This window comes from Eubalaena glacialis, chromosome 3, assembly GCF_028564815.1.
Source record: "Eubalaena glacialis isolate mEubGla1 chromosome 3, mEubGla1.1.hap2.+ XY, whole genome shotgun sequence".
NCBI classification, from domain to species: Eukaryota; Metazoa; Chordata; class Mammalia; order Artiodactyla; family Balaenidae; genus Eubalaena; species Eubalaena glacialis.
The window spans coordinates 79,683,372-79,701,597 of NC_083718.1; the positions used below are offsets into that span (position 1 = coordinate 79,683,372).

General features: G+C 47.3%; 1 protein-coding gene across 7 annotated transcripts; it reads left to right on the forward strand.

The window, feature by feature from the left end:
- The first annotated feature begins 513 nt into the window (after positions 1 to 513).
- Positions 514 to 13,850, forward strand: LOC133086754 (SLAM family member 9-like). 7 transcript variants are annotated; one of them, XR_009700346.1, is made up of 8 exons: positions 516 to 640; positions 1,827 to 1,940; positions 5,855 to 6,235; positions 7,825 to 8,121; positions 9,990 to 10,124; positions 10,327 to 10,418; positions 10,701 to 11,240; positions 12,122 to 13,850. XR_009700346.1 is itself a non-coding variant. In XM_061183263.1 (8 exons), exons 1-7 carry the CDS (start codon positions 631 to 633, stop codon positions 10,794 to 10,796), a joined length of 1,125 nt encoding a protein of 374 aa, XP_061039246.1. In that variant the 5' UTR covers positions 516 to 630; the 3' UTR covers positions 10,797 to 10,805; positions 12,122 to 13,850. The 7 variants fall into 7 exon arrangements, 5 of the variants coding, with proteins under 5 accessions (XP_061039247.1, XP_061039248.1, XP_061039246.1 ...); XR_009700347.1 differs by having other exon boundaries at positions 12,607 to 13,850; XM_061183263.1 differs by having other exon boundaries at positions 10,701 to 10,805.
- Positions 13,851 to 18,226: the final 4,376 nt, after the last annotated feature.

Consider the following 18,226-nt stretch of genomic DNA (forward strand, 5'->3'; position numbering starts at 1 on the left):
GGACAGGGACCTGGTCCCAGGCCAGGCTCTACTACATATTGGGTTTATTCATTAACCTCTTTGGATCCTCAGTTTCTACATCTGTAAAATGGGAAGATAATTGTAATAATATCTATCTGTCTCTCATAGACGAAAATGCTTTGTGAATTTGAAAGAGGTAGACAGGTTGGGGGTGGTGATGATGATTTAGCTTTCCAGCTGCTGAGGTGGCTGAGAAGCTGACTTAAGAGATTTCCAAAAAGTCCCTGGTGTTCTGCCAGCATGGAATGTTTATTGTCTGGCTCTCTTCCGGTGTCCCTGGCCTGTAGCTGCATTGCTGTTTCCCTCTCTCTAGGCTCCTCCTCCCTCCCCAAATCCTGAGCAGATGGTTTACAGACCCAAACACAAGAGGACTAACACAAGAGGACTTATAGGACATGGGAGAGCGAAAATATGAAGCTTGCTCCCCATCACTCTGAGAGGGACCAGTGGGTGAGCTGCCTGGATTTTGACCCCAGACAAGAAGTTTCTGACCACAGTCTCATTACCTTTTGCAGTAATTTCCCCATTACTAGAGGAGGTTGGAGGGAATAAGCCAGCGTTGGATATTCACTTGTCTGGGATTCAGCAGAGCAATTTAAGGAGCACAGAATGGACTCAGGTGACTTGCTTGAGGTCACACAGTGGGATGGGACAGTGGCTGTGATGTTGGGGTTTTTTTTCTAGAGTTTGTTGTCGAGAGTCCAGACCCTATGCTTGATTCACTGTATGACCTTTTGCAGATTACACTGCCTCGCTTGGTCTCAGTTTTCACATCCGTAAAATGGGTTTAATACACAGTGCCATGACTACCTTGAGTGCATGGTCATGGGGCCAGTCATGCATGGGGCTCCTCAGCCTTGGGACAGCTGAGGGGGAAGTCTCAGCGGGGATGAGAAGGAGGCACTGCCCAGGAGTTAGGTAGATGGTGCTGCTCCCCTAGGGTGTGGGCCCAAGAGTTCTCCGATGTTGTGGGGTATTCAGTCTGGTGAGAAGAGGCGAAAGCCTGAGCCTCAGTAGGTGGGAGTGAGTCTGAGGCAGCTGAGGCTGTGGCCAGGAGGGGTGTGTAGATATCTATCCCTGCCCCTCTGTGATAGCAGGAGCAGGCCTGGCAGAGGTTTAAAGGGAAATGGTAGGAATGAAGCAGACAAGAGCCTATCAGATACCGTGGGGTCTGGCTTTGCCCTGTGTGTAGGGAGAATAAGTAACACTAGGGGCAGCTGGAAAGCCATAAGGGTGCAAGCAATAAATGCCAATATTTGCATTTGTGATACGGGGAGTTGACACTTCCCCCAAAGAGCTTTGTTCTTTTGCTCATAGCTTCTTACTTAGGCAACTGACATTTGAAGTTTATGGAAAACCAAACTCATTAAACAGTGTAAAGACAGAGGAGACAGCACCCAAGGCAGCAGAGGCCCAGCCTACCCTGGCTGAAATAGCATGACTTCTGTGCCCAACCATAGGCTGACACTGAAGAGCAAGCTGTCTGGGCTGAGCCTAACCCCAGGGAAACAGGCAAGGGAATTATAGAGAGTGCCAGTGTGGGGAGTGTGAGATCAACAAGCTGGTGTGACCACAGGGATGGGGTATCTCCAATAGTGAAGTTGTTTATATATTTATTCTGTAATTGTTTATTGAGGTCCTACTGTAAATGCTGGGGATCGTAATAGGAAACATCTGAGTGGCTTACTACAGGCTAGTGGGCTGGCAACCCAGAGCTAACATGCTAGCCCCGCCCTAGGGGTGGGGAAGAGCCTAAGTGTCCCTTTGAGTGACACTTCCCTTCTCTCCTGCCCCTCCTCCTATAGACCTTTCTTCCACAGCTGCACAGGCAGGCAGGCAGCCTGTGATGGGGCCCTGCTCAGAAGACCCCCATCTCTGCTGGGCCTCCCGGCTCCTGGGATTCACCAGCCTACTCCTCAGTGAGTGGCCCGGGCTCCTGGGAGGGAGGACCTTTGGGGGGAGCAGGGAGGCAATGTCCCCTTTCCACGTCTAAAGTCTTTGGTGAACAAAAAGACAAAACAGCTCTGTAATTATTTAGCAAATACAGTGCATTTGGTTTAGAGCCCTGGGGTGAACAGAAGAACAAAATGGCCTTTTGGTTGTGGCGAGCCTGGGACCCCTGTGCTCAGGCAGCCTTGGCTGCATTAAGGGAAACATTTCCAGGGAGGCGAGGCTGTTTCTGTGCAATAACAGAGAGACTGGGAGAGCATCGAGCTGCCTGGGAAGAGGGAGGGAGACAAAGAAACCCTCTCCTTGGCGTGGAAGGGCTGGGGAATGAAGCTCCCCTGGTCTGGACTCAGGGGGGAACGCCTGGCAGCCTGTGCAGTTGTCCTATGGGGGAGGGTGCCAACCAGAACCCTGTGTCTGAGAGGGAGGAAGCAACTCTAGTCTGGGTTTCTTGAGCAAGATGTAAGATGTTGAATACAGTGAAATTCTGCTTTGGTAAAAGGAACAGCAGCCTGTAAAATTTAAGGGTTTCTGTATACCCATGTGTCGAAAGAATATGGAGAAACTACAGAAGGAACAGTAGACTGGTAATGTGGGCTCCAGAAGGGAGTGAACTTGGGGAGAAGAGAAATGGAAGTAGAAACAATAGGGAGTTAAGTGAAAATGAGCTGAAGACTGGACAACACCGTAATCACATACAGGACTTCCTGGGAGATTATATGATTATGTCTAAGGAAATTAAATAAAAACTAATGAGAAAATACTAATACCCAGTGAATTATGAATTCTGGAGAAAGTTGGAAAGCTTTTATTGTTTTAATTTTTTGTTTTAGTAACCCAGCCACTGAATAAACTTGCAGGAGTTATATGAAATTTAATGAATTAGAGACCTTTTATAAACAGATGTCTTGAAATAAGAATGAGCTTTGTAAAACATGACCTCTTTTTTAACAAGTTAAATTTATGTCTACAGTAAAATGTAGGCCTTCTCTTCAATTTTACGTAACTGGAAAATATGTTCTGTTATTTAGAGTTTTCTCCGTAGGCTCTGGGGTTGGAAGATTACATAAGAGAGAGAGAGAGAGAGAGAGAGACAGAAAGAGAGAGGAGGGAAATGGACAAAATTTTAAGTTGATTTGTAAGTGTTAAATTTTATATTATTTACATAAACTTTTACTCTGTCTTGTTTGTAACCACACCCCCCAGCTTTATTTTCTTCTTCAGGATTAGATCTTTTGTAGATCACAGCTCTTGCTGCCTTCCTTCTCTTTCCCTGTCTTCTTTTAACTTCCTCACAGCTGGGCTCACCAGCCCCTTCTGGGTGGGTCCTCCCTGCAGCCTGAGGGCTGAGCCTCTTCTCTCCCTGGTTCCCTCCTTTCCAGCACATGGGGAGTCTGGTTAGGCTGCTGTCTAACTCTCAGCCAGCCAGAAGTCCCTGCCCCGCTAAACCCCTCTAAGTACTTGCTTCCCCTTTCCCAGGAGAGGAAAGCTGGAGGATGAGCCTCCAGGAACTGCTCTGATCCTGGTGATGAGAGAGCAGTGCTGGGAGGGGAGCTCCTGCGGAGGACAGGCACAGAATGGGGAGGTGATGGGCGGCTCCTGCAGGGGAGAAGCACTGGGCTGGGAGACAGGAGCCCTGGCTCCAGGCGTGGCTCTGCCCTATGTGACCCAGGACAAGTTCACCCCCTGGGGCGCCTCCTTCTCTGTGACAGGAGGGGCCTGGGCAGATCCCCCCTAAGACCTGACCTGGAGGAGATGCCTGGTTAAGTGAGTTAGTGATTAAATAAAAACAAAGAAATATCTGAAATACTTGTGCATGTGAAAGCTGGCGCGAGCTATTCTCTGCTTCCAGTGAGAGCCAGGAATGGGCATAAGTACAGCAGGAGGGAGGCAGGCCTGAAATAATGAGAATTTATTGAATTGGAGAGAGGATTGGGACCTTGGAAGCCAGAGGCCAACCCAGGCAGATGGATCTTGACCTGGTGGAAGAAGCAGATTGATCATCTTTTCAGGATAAGACACTTTCCCTGGTCCTGTTCTGTCCTACCTTGGTCCCCAGGAAGGAAAGAGGGTATTGGGTCCCTGCGGTCTGTGTCTGAAGTGGGAGGGTGGGCTCAGGAGGAGGTGCCACTGAGGAGAATGTGCCCACTGGTCACAGCTCTGCAGGAAAATGACCAAGGAAGGCCTAATGCGGCCTCGTGGGGCCTGGCTAGGGAAGTGCTGTCTTGGTGGCAGGGACAGCAGAGCTCACTAAATGATCACACTTCCCCTCATATTCTAGTCCCTGGCAGTTAGTCAGAGCCTTGTGACAAATGCTGGCCACAAAGCAAGAGCAGGGATCATGCTCCTTCTGGACAGATGCAGTGAAACCCCCTGTGTGATTCTCCTGTCTCCCCTCCCTGCTGTGGGGCTGGGAGCCTGTGAGGATGCTGTGAGTTCCATGGGTGCAGCTACAAGGAGGTAGAACCTCTGGCCTGTGTGACAGGACCCCTCCTCACTGTCTCATGGAACCTGTGGTGGGGGATATAAACTCCCCTTGTTCTAAGACCCTGAGGTATTGTAACTGTTTGTTATGCAGCACTGCCTAGCCTGTCCTGCCTACTACACTGCCTAGAAGGAGCAGGAAAGAGAGCAGCCTTCATATCTGTATTAGATATCTACTGCTGTGTAACCTGTCACCCCAAAACTTAGTGCCTTAAACACCACCAGGCATACTCTCACAGTTTCTGTGGGTCAGGGCCCAGGGGTGAATCAGCTGGGTCCTCTGGCTCAGGGTCTCCCAGCCTGAAATCAAGGTCTTGGCTGGGGCTGCAGCAGCTCAGGGTCAGCTGGGCAGGATCTGCTTCCAAGCCTACTCATGTGATTGCTGATGGGAGGCAGTTCCTGTGTCTGCTGGACTGAGGGTCCCTGTTCCTCCCTGGATGTTGGCCAGAGGCTGCCCGGTTCCTTGTCACGTGGGCCCCTCCTTAGGACAGCTGACAACACGGCAGCTGGGTTTCTCAGAGTGAGCAAGAGAGAGAGTGAAGGAGAGAGAGAGAGAGAGCAAGAGGGAAGTCACAGTCTCCTATAACCTAGTATCACTGAGTGACATTCATCAAGTCTGCTGTGGTCCATTCCTTAGAAGCCAGTCACTAGGTGCAGCCCACCCTCTAGGGGAGGGCATTACACAAGGATGTGAACATGAGGAGACACTTAAGAAGCTCCTCCTACAGTTATGCATTTGGTATTGACAGAAACTCTGCTAGGTGCTTTTTTTTTTTTTTAATAAATTTATTTATTTTATCTTTGGCTGTGTTGGGTCTTCGTTGCTGCGCATGGGCTTTCTCTAGTTGCGGCGAGCGGGGGCTACTCTTCGTTGCGGTACGCGGGCTTCTCATTGCAGTGGCTTCTCTTGTTGCAGAGCACAGGCTCTAGGCGCGCGGGCTTCAGTAGTTGTGGCACACAGACTCAGTAGTTGTGGCTTGCGGGCTCTAGAGCGCAGGCTCAGTAGTTGCGGTGCACGGGCTTAGTTGCTCCGCGGCATGTGGGATCTTCCCAGACCAGGGCTCGAACCCATGTCACCTGCATTGGCAGGCAGATTCTTAACAACTGAGCCACTAGGGAAGCCCCTGCCAGGTGCCTGTGATCCATGATCTCATTCAGTTTATACTGTCATTATGAAGCAGGTGAGGAAACCGCAGGTTAGCAAGTTTAAGTAACCTGTTCAAAGTTACAATTCACTAGAGCCAGGACTTAATTCTAGAATTGCTTCAGATTCATTTTACTAGGCTTCATCCTAAGAATCAAGGGAGTATATTGGATGAATTTCATTTAAAAGATGGGTTTTGTGGTTTTCTCCTTTATTGTTACTGAAAAAAAAATACATTTCCTGTTTCCAATGCCCTAGGCATCTGCTGCACTGGGGTCAAGAGTTCTGGGACACATGGTTCTGGAGTTCAGGATTCTGGAGCCCATGTTCATCTGCACAGGGTCCGAGGAGGTTCTGTGTTGTTTCATGTGATCAGGAAGCAAGAAGCTAACCTGGAGGAGGTCACATGGGGCTTTGGCCCTGACTCAAACTACAGAGTCCTGCTGCGAGTCTATGCTGGGGTAGACACTCCCACTTGGGTCAGCCTCCAGGACAAGTACCAGCAGAGGGTCCATGTGCCCAACATCTTGTCCCTGAAGATTGAGAACCTGACCTCTGAGGACAGTGGACTGTACCGGGCTCGAGCCAGCTTCACTGGAGGAATAGAACTTAACCAAGTTTTCCCCCTCACTGTCTATGGTAAGTGACAGGACCTGACCCCATCCCATGGCTTACCTCCTTCTTTTGTGCTACGAGTTTCACATAGGTCCCATTTTTCAAGATTCCTTCCAGACACCAGCCTTCAGACTCTATTTTCTCCTCTGAAATTAGGGTAAGTGAGTTTACAGCAAATGGTGAGCAGAGCTGAGATTCACAGCAGGGATAAACCACTTCAGTGTTTTGGGAGAGGAGAATGGAAATTTGGGGAAATGATATTGCCTAAACAATTATTGTACTTTATAGGTCTAGATTTACTTAATTTGTGTATTAGTTGTCTACTGCTGCTAGAACAAATTGCTATAATTTAGATGCTTAATAAAACACAAATTTATGATCTTACTGTGCTGTAGGTCAGAAGTCAGATATGGGTCTCACTGGGCCCATGTCGAGGTGCTGGCAGGGCTGTGTTCCTTTCTAGAGTTTCCAGAAGGAGATTCATTTATTTGTCTTTTCCACCTTCTAGTGGTTGCTTACATTACTTGGCTCATGACCACCTTCCTCCACCTTCAAAGCAGGTAATAGTGAGACCAATTCTTCTCACATTCTTATCCCTCTGACCTCCTCCTCTTCTTCCTTCTTCCACGTTCAGGGACCCTTGTGATTACATTGGTCCCATCCAGGTAGTCAGAACAATCTCCTTATTTAAAAGTCAGCTGATTAGCAACCTTAATTCTACCTGTTACCTTAATTCCACTTTGCCATGTAACCTAACATATTCACAAGTTCTGAGGATCAACATGGACGTATCTGGGGTCCATTATTCACCTACCACAATTCATAAGCCCACGTAGTTAATGCCTCCTCTCCTTTTACTCAGCACCACCCAAGGCCAGCCTCACTCACAGACTCCACAAATCCAGCTCTAGAAACCTCAATAGATGTAGGAGAAAGGTTGTACTGCAACACTTCCAAAGAACCTCACTTAGTCAACACTTTCTTTCCCTGAAGTCCCTGTCTGCATAAAGGCCGTTATAGCTTTAGGTCCCCATGTGATTTCTAAGACCAACTTATCAATATGTCACTTCTCAAGTTCAGCGGCATATTCTAACCAGACTCAGACTCATCATTCCCAGTTGCTACCACCGCATCTCCTGCAAATGTCTCCTATTGGGAGCACAGGGCCTTTCTCTGGGCTCCCAGTGCTGGCCAGATGTCCTCCTTCTCTACGGGCTATGCAAACCCAGGCATTATCTGAGCAGGAGAAGAGAGCAAGTCCTGATCTGGGACTAGCCTTTCTGTCCCAGACTTCTTCCCCTTCCAGAGGAAACCCCATTTTCTTAGAAATAACGGGCCTTGGGTAGGTGAGATCCAGGTTTTATTTTCTTGTTGGAGATTTTTAAGGCTTACTCAATCTAGTGAAATAACATAGGACTTAACTCAGTGGCTCCCTTCTTTATTGTCACGTGCTATGTATTAAGTATTGGGCAAATTGTATTTTACTTGTAAAATGCATTCACCATCATTAAAGGGAGGATGCCAGGATTTCAATGAGATACTGGATGAGAACGTGCAGACTGTATTGTTCTCCATTCATGTGAGGCTCCATTGTTTTTTCCCTCTTACCCTAGAGCCGGTGCCCCTTCCCCAGATCCTGTTCAAGTTACCATCCATCACACCAAGCTGGTGCAATGTCACCCTGGAATGCAGAGCCTCAGGGGCCACACAGGACCTGAAGGTGACCTGGCAGAACAAGGGCCTCTCCAGGGAGCTGGAGCAGAGAGTAACACCGGGACCAGCCTCCAATTCCTGGACCTTGCCTGTGAACCTGCCCCTGAGCCAGCCCAATGCCAGCTTCACCTGTGTGGTCAGCAACCAGGTGGATCAGAAAACTGCCACCTTAGACCTTGGGGAAGTCTGTGTCCATGGTGAGTGTACCTGCCAGAGGGGAGGGGCATTCTCAGAGCTCAGGTGCACTGGGGTGAGGGTTCTGGGCTTTTCTCCCCACCATGTTATTAGCACCACCTTCCATCGGGTCACCGCATACAGGAGTCTGGGAGGTACAGCAAACTCATCTCTGCTTTTCATTGTCACGTCCATGCCCGCCTCTCCACCCCCTCTTTTTTCCCCTAAGATACAAGCGTTTTGTTTTTGATGCAAATCTTGCCCACGCAGCTCCAGATGAGCAGCTCCCAGTCCCAGCTGGCCCTGGAGGGAAAGCAGGGGTGGGGTGGGGGAAGTGAGGAGAACTAGGGCTGCAGCCCGCAGAGGTGTTCCCTAGAGATGTATTTCCCTGAGGGCCCACACCTCCCCTGACCCATGCTCCCTGCTGCCTGCACCTGCCTGCCTGCCTGCCCACCTGCTTGCTGCCTGCTGGGCATCTCCCTCCTTCCCAGCTGCTGTGGTGCAGTGTCAGAGCTGGTCCAGGGCAATAGCTTTCCAGTATTCTCCCACCTCATCCATTATCCATAGTGTGTCCACTGGAATCTTTTGAAAAGAAATTGGATCTTGAAATTGGTCTGTGTCATCTGGAGGAGTATGACCCGCTGGCTCCCTGTAGGATTCAGGGCTCAGATGCTCCTCTGCCCATGTTTCTTACCTCATACACTTCACACGGAATTGTTTGCTTGGAGCTCCTGAATATGTTCTGCTATTATAAGCTTCTGAGCCTCTGGAAATGCTGTTTCCTCACCATCAGCCATCCCAAGTCAAGAGTCCTTCACTTCCTTGCTTATTCCTGTTCAAGGATTTCCCTCAGGTCATGGGCATGTGACCAGCACCATAACGCAGGATCCTGCGCTTGGTTATAATTCTGTTATTAATAAAGTTTGAACAAGGGTGTCTCAATCTCATGTGGCACAGGGCCCTGCAGGTGCTATAACTGTCCTGCCCTCAAGCACCATCCCCTTTAAGGAGTAGTCCGTAGCCACCCCACACTAAATAGCAATGTTGTTTATGGGTTTGTCTCCTCCGTAGCCTGGAACACCTTGAGGGCAGAGGCCATGTCTTGTTCTCCTTTGAATTCATGTACCGAGCAAAGCTCCTGGCACTGTTTGCTCACAGTCAGGATTTCATTGAGTGAATGAATGACCTGGTATCCTGAGTGTAGTCTTACCCCTCTAACCCATCCCCCATGAGCTGCTGGGAGGAACTGATGTGTCAGCATCACTTAAAATCCCGCGTTACCCTCCCCTCAGCCCCATCCTGGAGTCTCAGATAAAGTTCAATGCTCAGCATGACCCACAAAACCCTCTGGAAAGAGACTCTTCCTCCCTCTGACCCTCCTCACCCGGCTCCTCCCTGCCCTGTCCCTCTCCTGCCTGCTGCAGTGGGATGATGGCAGCTCCCAGGGCTGGCAATTTGACACAGTCATTTCTCACATGTCGTGCCCCTCCTTCCTGGAATTCTGTGCCCACGCTGAATATCTAGTTAACTCCTATTCCTCCCTAAAGACTCAGTTTACACATCACCTCCTCTGGGAGGCCCTCCCTGAAGACATGTGTACAAGGTGTAAACCTCTATTGCACTGCAGTCCCTCTGGCTGGCAGACTTTGGTATTTTCTCAGTCTTCCCCCACTGGGTGACCCCGTCTTGTTCATCTCAGTACCCCTGGCACCAAGCAGGAGCTCAGGACCTGGTTGAATGGATGAAACTGACATGCTCCTCCCTCTTCAGCTTCTGAACCTTGACCCTTCAGACCTCTCCACCTGCTCTCTCTCTATCTCCCCTTGGCAATGGGTATCTTAGGTTCTGTCTTTCCTTAACTTTCTTCATTCTCTCTGTGTGAGGGAAACAGATTCACAAGGACAGGTCAGTGCTGTCCCCCTGCCAGGCATCCTAGGGGCTGTCGTGGCTGTGCTGTTGACCCTTGGAGGAGGACTGTACCTTTGGAAGACACGTGAGAAGAAGAAGAAAATGCAGACTGGAAGAGGCAGGTTGCACTTCTCCCTCCTGCCCTGATACCTCCCCTCCCCCACTGGACCCTTGGTTCCTTTCCTTCTGCATTTTGCTGCTCAAGGAATCTCTCTGCAGAGGGAATGGTGGGTGTGGCCTTGGCCTTGGGGTTCGGAACAGTGGGGGAGCGTACAGGTTTTCAAGGCCCAGGTTCAAGCTCCACTCTGTGTATGACTCAGGTACAGAATTGCAGGAGGACCACAGGGACAATGATAGTGGCATCCAGTATGCGGAGCTGAGCCAGCAGGAGTCTCGAAAGGGCACGCACAAGGTGAGAGCTGGGAGCTGTGCCCAGCCTGGGCTCTCCTGGGTCCGTCCTCACCTGGGTCTGGGCCTGTCAACCCAGTCATCTGCCTTTCCTGGCCCCACTGTCTCTTTAACTCTTTCCAGGTGGTCAGTGGTATTTACTGAGAAAATTTATAACTGGGGCCAGTGCAGTGCTGGGCGCTTTGGGGGAATTCACGTGCAGCTCATGTCAGCAGCATTGGTTCCATGTGGGTCCCTCTGGGGCCTCTCTCAGCTGTTCTAGGAACTCTCTGTCTTGCATTCCTAGGGTATTGGTGAACAACATTTAGAAGAAAAGGAGCCTGTTAATACTGTCTACAGTGAGGTCCATAAGCCAGAAAGTGAAGCCATGAAGATAATTTAATTGGAGGAGGTAGGAGAACTGGAACTCCTAGGACACCTCCACTCGGAGCTTGATCCCTGCAGACACCTGCATCTCTCAGCTCTGGTCCAGCTCCAGCTGCCCTGGTCTGCGTTACTCTGACCCTCCTGCCCTCAACTCCCTGGGCACACATGGCCTTGTCATAGCCTCTGTCACCTCTCCAAGCTGCCTTCCCACTCAGGATCCTCACCCTGCAGGATGCGTGCTCTTTTTCCATCATTGACTCAGCTCCTGACCACTCTCCTCCTGAGGCTTCCCAAAGAGAACCTTCCTGCACATGATAATCCCCACAGCCTCTGCTGTGTGTCTTTCTGAGAACACAGCCCAGGCATGGGGACCGTGTAGAAGATATTGACCACGCCGCAGAGGAAGGGGTTAGGACCTTGGTGCTGGAAGCTGAGTTGGGGGTCCGTGGAGGCAGCATGGGTAGGTGGGATCCCACAAAGGGCTGGCCTGAGGCTTCCTTTGCACCCTGTATAGGGCAAAATGTTTGTGTCGAGCGGTGTGTTTGTGTGTGTGTGTGTGTGTGTGTGTCTGTGTGTATGTTGGGGGAGTATCCAGTGTATATTATACATTGGGCCACAGCCCTTTTCCCTGACCACTAGTACTAACCTCAGCTTCAGCTCGTAGACCTCAAATCCACCTCTTGTGGAGTGGGAAAAGGAATGTGTACTGTTTCTGGACCTTCCAAGACTTCTGTTTCTCAGAGAGGGACCCAAGTCGGGACCTGTGTTCTTAGGAAAACAGCCTCGGCCCTTCCTTGTCTGGGGTCGGGGCACTTGGTCATTAGAATGGAAGCGCGGCACGCTGCTTCCGCCTCCCCTTGATGAGGCTGCTGGGAGGGGTGAGGGGTGAGGCTTGTAGGAAGGTCTGAGCCAACCCTCTCCTGCCTCTTCTACTGACCCTCAGCGCCCCACAGCCCTGCTGGCCTCAGATCCTAGGTCAGCCTCCTCTTTGCTCACTCACATCCCTCTGCCTGAAATGATGGCTCCCTTTCCCTATCCCTTCCTCCCATCCCTGCCTGTTGGAATCCTACCATTCCAACCCAAAACCCCCTTCCAAGTCACATGTTCTACATCTTCACATGGGTTTGAAACTAGTCTCTCCCACATCTGTCCTTTTCAGACAACTTGGACATAATCAAGGCCCCTGCCATAGGTTTGCTTTGGGTTGGTCATGAGTCTTCCCTGCTAGCCTCACCTGGGGCTCCCTCAGGAGGGTTCTGGGGCTTTAGGAGGCCAGTGCCAAGGAGACAAGCACCTCTTTCTGTGAAGGGTCTGAGCTACTCTTACTCCCAACTCCCACAGAGACTCAGCAGACAAGACCCAGAGCACAGAGGCTGCTGAAGGTCTTTGTGGTAGTGACTCCACAAGGAAGCAAAGAGGACATGATGAACTCCAATGACACGGCCTGGTTTCCCCAACCCACATCCAGCTTCACGTTGCCTGAGGACCTAATGTAGCCAGCACTGTATTGTGTGGAAGCTTCTCCTCTCCCTGGGGGTCCTCACCTCCTCGAAGCCTCTGCCTTCCGCCTTGAGTCCCAGCTCTTGAATCGGAGATGGACTCACTCTGATACTATGATCTGTGGTCCTTTGTCTGCTGGCCTAGACTCCTAGGTCTCTTGGTTCCCCTCCCAGCTCAGCAAGCTCAGCTGCTTCACTTCTGACCTCAGAAAGCCAAGTTCTGAGCTAAAGGCTTGAGCGTCATGCTAGGATCCTGCTAGATGGTGCATGAATAAGAGAGGAGCAGAGTTTCCATAATAAGGCTCTTTCTAACCTCTTTCTGCTCAGGCTGAACAGAAGGCTGAGAAGGAAAAAGATGACATCTCTCACTGGCATCCCAGGTGACCGGTCATGGCTGGGTATCAGTGCCCATCAGTCCAGAAGCAGTGTAAGATGTGACCACCCATTGACCCCTCCCCCCCACCTAAAGCAGAAGAGGAAAAAAATGAAAGAGGAAGGGAACTTGACTTTCCAAGCCTATCATGAACCAGGTTTTGTCCCAGGCATTTTATAAATATCATTTCTTCTTATTCTTACAAGAACTCTCTAGGGTAGGTATTACTATCCCCATTTTGCAGGACAAGTAACCAATGTCCCAAAATAGTTGGTGGCAGAGCAAAGCCTTAAATCCAACACCGGACAATTCCAGCATTCATATCTTATCCTTTGCCACATGGTCACTGAAGACCTTGTAATTCTGGAGTATTCAGAGGAGAATATCCTCCATTTGTTCCTCTTCCAAGGATCCTGGTCTTCTGACTCAGGTGCCGCAACTTGGAATGAGTTCATCCTGATGATGGATGGAGCAGTTGGTGGTTGAAAGAGGAATTGTCCCTTAAGTGGACAGTGGGGTAGGAGATGTGGGTGGGAGACATGGAATGAGAGACCCTGCCCTCTGGCTCAGATGAGACATTCAAAGCAGAGATGCTTCTTCCTCTTGGGTCTTGTGGGAGACCCTCTCATTCTCATTACTTCCTCTCATTCAATGTGTGTTGTGGCTTTCAGCATCCCTATTCTCAAGCCAACTTCCTTTTCCATTATTATTCATAACTTCATTCAACAATTATGTGAGGCAGAAATCCTCAGTGTACAAATGGAAAATTTAAATCCAGAGATGTTAAGTATCCTACAGAAGTCCTCCCAAGTGTAAGTGATGTAGGCATATCAGGGGATAATAATTTCACACACTGTGATTCCTTTCTCTCTGTCATCCCAGACATCCAACCAGTTACCGTCTTCCATTGGGTTATTCTTCATAAAGCTTCTTGTACTCCATTCTCCTCTTATTCTTTCATTCCCATCTTATACCTGCAGCTGCACCATTTTTACATTTCCACCAGCAATGTATGAGAATTTCTCCACATCATCTCCAACTCTTGTTATTCTTTGATTGTAGCCAACCTAGTGCTGGTGAAGTGGTATCTCATTGTGGTTATGAATTGCATTTCTCAAATGATTCATGTTGAACATGTTTTCATGAGCATATTGACCATTTGTATACTTTATTTGAAGAAATTTCTTTCTCTCTCGAATTGTCTCTTGTCATCCATTGCCCCTACCTCTCCATTGAGTCTGCTTTTGTCCAGTCACCAGGGAACTTCATGTTGTTAAATCCAGTGGTCAATTCTCAATCCTCATTTCCCATAACTTCTCAGCCGCAGTGGACCTATATTTTCTAGAAACACTGTTTTCACTTTGCATTCACTATTCACATTATTTTCCTCCTACTGGGTGGTTGCTCCTTAGTTTCCTTTATCAGTATCTTTCCGTTATCTCCAACTTCTAAATTTTGGAATAACCCAGGGTTCATACCCAGACCACCCAGACCACGTCTCTTCACTGTCTACACTCATTTCTTTTTGATGTTACGGCCATGCAGTAATCCCATGACTACATGACCTTATGTGGCAAAAGGGACTTAAAGTTATGATCCCTCCCCTGGACTCCACATTGTAAATATCCAACTGTTTACTTGACATCTCCACTTGCGTGTATAACAAGCATCCCCATCTTGACATGTCTAAATTCAAACTCCCCAAACATGCTTCCTATACAATTTCTGATCCCTCCAAATGTCACCTCAATCCTTCCATTTTTTCTGGCCACAAAACCTTGGTGTCATCCTTGACTTCATTCTTTTTCTCACACCCCACCCTCTATCTCTATTAGAAAATACTGATATCTTTTCATTCTATATATATTCAAATATTTATTTTCATATACCTATATGAAAAAATTATATTTATAATAAAATACCTCTCACCACCTCCCTAGTCCAATAGGGTCATCATTTCTCACCTGGATTACTGCAGTAGCCTCCGAGTCTCTTACTTTCGTCTTTAATCCTTTAGTGTCTATTTTCATAATATCACCCAGATTTATCTTTTCAGAACCTAAGTTACGTCACATTACTCATTAGCTCAGAACTACCCCATGAGCCCACTTTATCTGGAAGGCCCTGTATCAGCTGACCTCATCTCCCATGCTCCCCTCCTTCCTAATCCACTCTAGGACACTGGGCTCCTTGCCATTCCTTCAATACTACATGCATGCTCCTTCCACAAGGCCTTTGCTCTCTAGAATTCTCTCCCTCTAGGTATCCACATGTCTCATCTCCTCACCTCCTTCAGGTCTCTGTACAGATGTTAACTCTTCAGTAAGACCTACCCTGACCTCCCTATATAAAACTGCAAACTCTTCCTGGTGCCCTCCTCCCTCCTCCATGGTCTATTTTTCTCCATAGTACTTTCACAAGGCTGTGTGACAGGGTACATTTATTCTGGGCTGTAGTTTAAAGACAGGTGAGTATTGAGGCCTCAAAGTATAAACTGCAGTCCTATTACGCAAATACCATTATTATTCCCAGGAAACTGCAATACTGATAAATTAATGAACTTACTCAAGGTCATATAACTAATAGGTGGCAGAGCTGGAATTGAAATCTTGGAGTTGGATTCTAAAGCTCTTGACCACTGTATACCAGTTAAATAAAGTATACTCTCTCCACATGAGGGAATACTATTTATGTAATAAGGAGAATAAGTTACAAATTACATCTTTATATATTTGAATGGAAAGTTGCCCATGAAATATTAAATGAGTTATGGAACATGCATAGTGTTATCCTATATTGTAAATATATATAAATATGTTTATGTGGGCATAAAATAGTCTAAAAGCTAGTAGGTTAAGAAGTTAACAGTGGTTATCTTCTGCGGTCTGTCTCTTTTTCTGTATCATCAGTTTCTTTATAACACTAATCAAAAAAATTACCTATTAAAAATTTTTAGCAGGACAGTGACATGATCAGAGCTGTGCTTCAGATAGATAAAGCCACATATACACCAACAGGAAGTTTATCATCTAAACCAGTTAACGTACTTATGCTTATTTTTACTTTCTTTTGTATTGATTGATGCCTTCAGGATCTTTGTTGAAATAACCCCAAATATGTCTAGATCTGTCTATATAGTACAGGCAAAGTGGTCTGATTGATCCAAATGGACGCTCCCCGTGAATTGCTTACAATCTGGGCTGTTCGTCAGATCAACTGGAGAGCTTTCGGAACAGATACTTGGACTCTATCCTGAAACTGGGCACCATCTATATTTTTTAAAAACTCAATAGGTGATTCTGATTCATGATCAGGCTTGAGAACTGAAACCTTGGGCCTACATGAACTCTTCATAAAATTCAAATGGGAATGTACATGGCAAAGAAAGGCTGTGAGTTTGTCTTCCAAGATGTTTCTCAGTGTGTGCTAGTATGTAGGTCAGTAAATGTTGGTTGAGTGAAGGAATGAGTGAATGACAAAGCCCTACAGTTTGGCATTACAGTTGACTCTTGAACAATGTAGGGGGCTCCCACCCCCTGAGCAGTCAAAAATTCACATATAACTTTACAATCAGCCCCCTGTATTCATAGTTCCACATCCACGGGTTCAAGCATCCATGGATCATGCAGTACTGTTGTACACGTCTATTGAAGAAAATCAGCATATATGTGGACCTGCACAGTTCAAACTCATCTGGTTCAAGGGTCAACTGTACTTTGATGTGTTCAGAGTCTGACATGTAGATTCTTAGCCAAAACCCAGAATTTCCATTTCATCCATTGCCCTTTTGCCTTGGGGATGCAAAACCTTGATAATAAATGTTAAGAGACACTGGTAAACAAAACCAGAATGCATATTTATTCATTTACAGTGAGAAGTATACTTGCTAACTGGGCTAGATATCCCTGTTAGCCTGACCAGGGCATCCTCTTCCCAAAGATAGGCCACACTGGAAGCCGAGTTACCACTGGACTACATGGGGAGCCCTGAGTCAGGGCAGGTAAGCAGATGCTGCCGGTATGGATCCCAGTGGCCTTCTCATCTGAGCTCTCCATCTCCATGGTAGGACTTACCTGCCCAGGGCATGGGATTCTCCTGCCAGCCTGATGGAGCACTTCATTTGCCTCTGTCACTCATCTCTCTTTATGCCCCATTTCTTATTAACCATCCTTCTGATTGACATTCTTTCTTTGGTCACGTGCATATGTGAGATTAAGACTTGCCTTGATCTCAACTGGCATTGCTATATCTTTCCCATGATCCAGATACATAGCATTTTATTTAATCTCCAAAAGTAAAAAAAAAATCCCTCCAAAACATCTACCCTTATTTCTCTCATTTCCAAATTGTAGTAGAGGATGTGGAGGGTGAAAACACTCCCTCAATACACCACCTGCCACCAGGTGAGCCACCAAATAACTTTTGCAAATAGACTAAAAGAGAAAAGCTATAAACTGGTTAATGGAATTCTGTGGCTCTCAGGGCTGGAAACATCATCTAATTTATCACTTACCCTTTCAGCAAGATCCTCTCACATTTAAAACAGCCAAACAACAATAATAACAAGAAAAACTCTTAAGAGAATGTAGTGCATAATTAATGTCTATTCAATTTTAAATCTTTATTAAATGGACAATTTCTAGAAAAATATGATTTGATAAAATTGATCTACATGTGTGTATAAACCTCAAAAAATGAACATAGACAATATTATAAAACTTACATAAGTATTTTCTCCTTTGATGACATAAGAGGCAAAGCCTATTCACAAAGCCTAATGTGAATTCCTCACATCTTTAAAGAATAGATCATTTTTGTGCTAGCAAATTTTTTTTTTTTAAACTTGGCAGAAGATAGAAAGCATTCATTTATGATTCAGAAAACTTGACAAAGCATGAGAAAGGAAATAAAGTCTCAACCTAGTTGTCCTGGCTGCTTGGACACTTGTAACTTCCCTTCTTCTGCTGGAGATTTTCCTTGGTGAGCTCAGTTTCCAGCTTCCCAAGGAGGCTGAGGAGCAGAAGAGCTTTTGCCAGTATCATCCACAATAATGGAAATAAGAATAGAGTTGTAGTCTCCGTTGGGTCAGAAACAGAGCAGGGAGTGAGAAGCTTCGGGGTGATGGATCCTGGGCTGGCCACACTCCCTGTGGGGTGCTGGCTCAGCACAAGGCACTCTACTCCAGCTGATGGTTCTGGAGACGCTGGGACTTTGGGGCTCAAAATAATCTGATTTTGCCAAGAAGTTTTCCTAGAATCTAAGAATGTCCATGTTGGAAGAAAACTCACTATGGAGTCTGACCCCATTCTGAGCTTTATAACTACCCACCAAGTGATTTTACCTGTAGTTTCACTCCACCAGTGACATGAGGTCACTGTGCCCCAAAGCATCCATTCCAGTTTTGGATGACTGACTATAGAAAACTCTCCTCTAATATCATGAGTCAAAACCTGCTTCTCCTTATTTGCTCATTACAAATATGATTCCTTGTCTACTCAATGGCCCTTCAAGTGGGATTTAGAGCAGAGCAGAGATAAACATCAGTGCCTGGTACAGCTGTTCTACCTCCTCCCA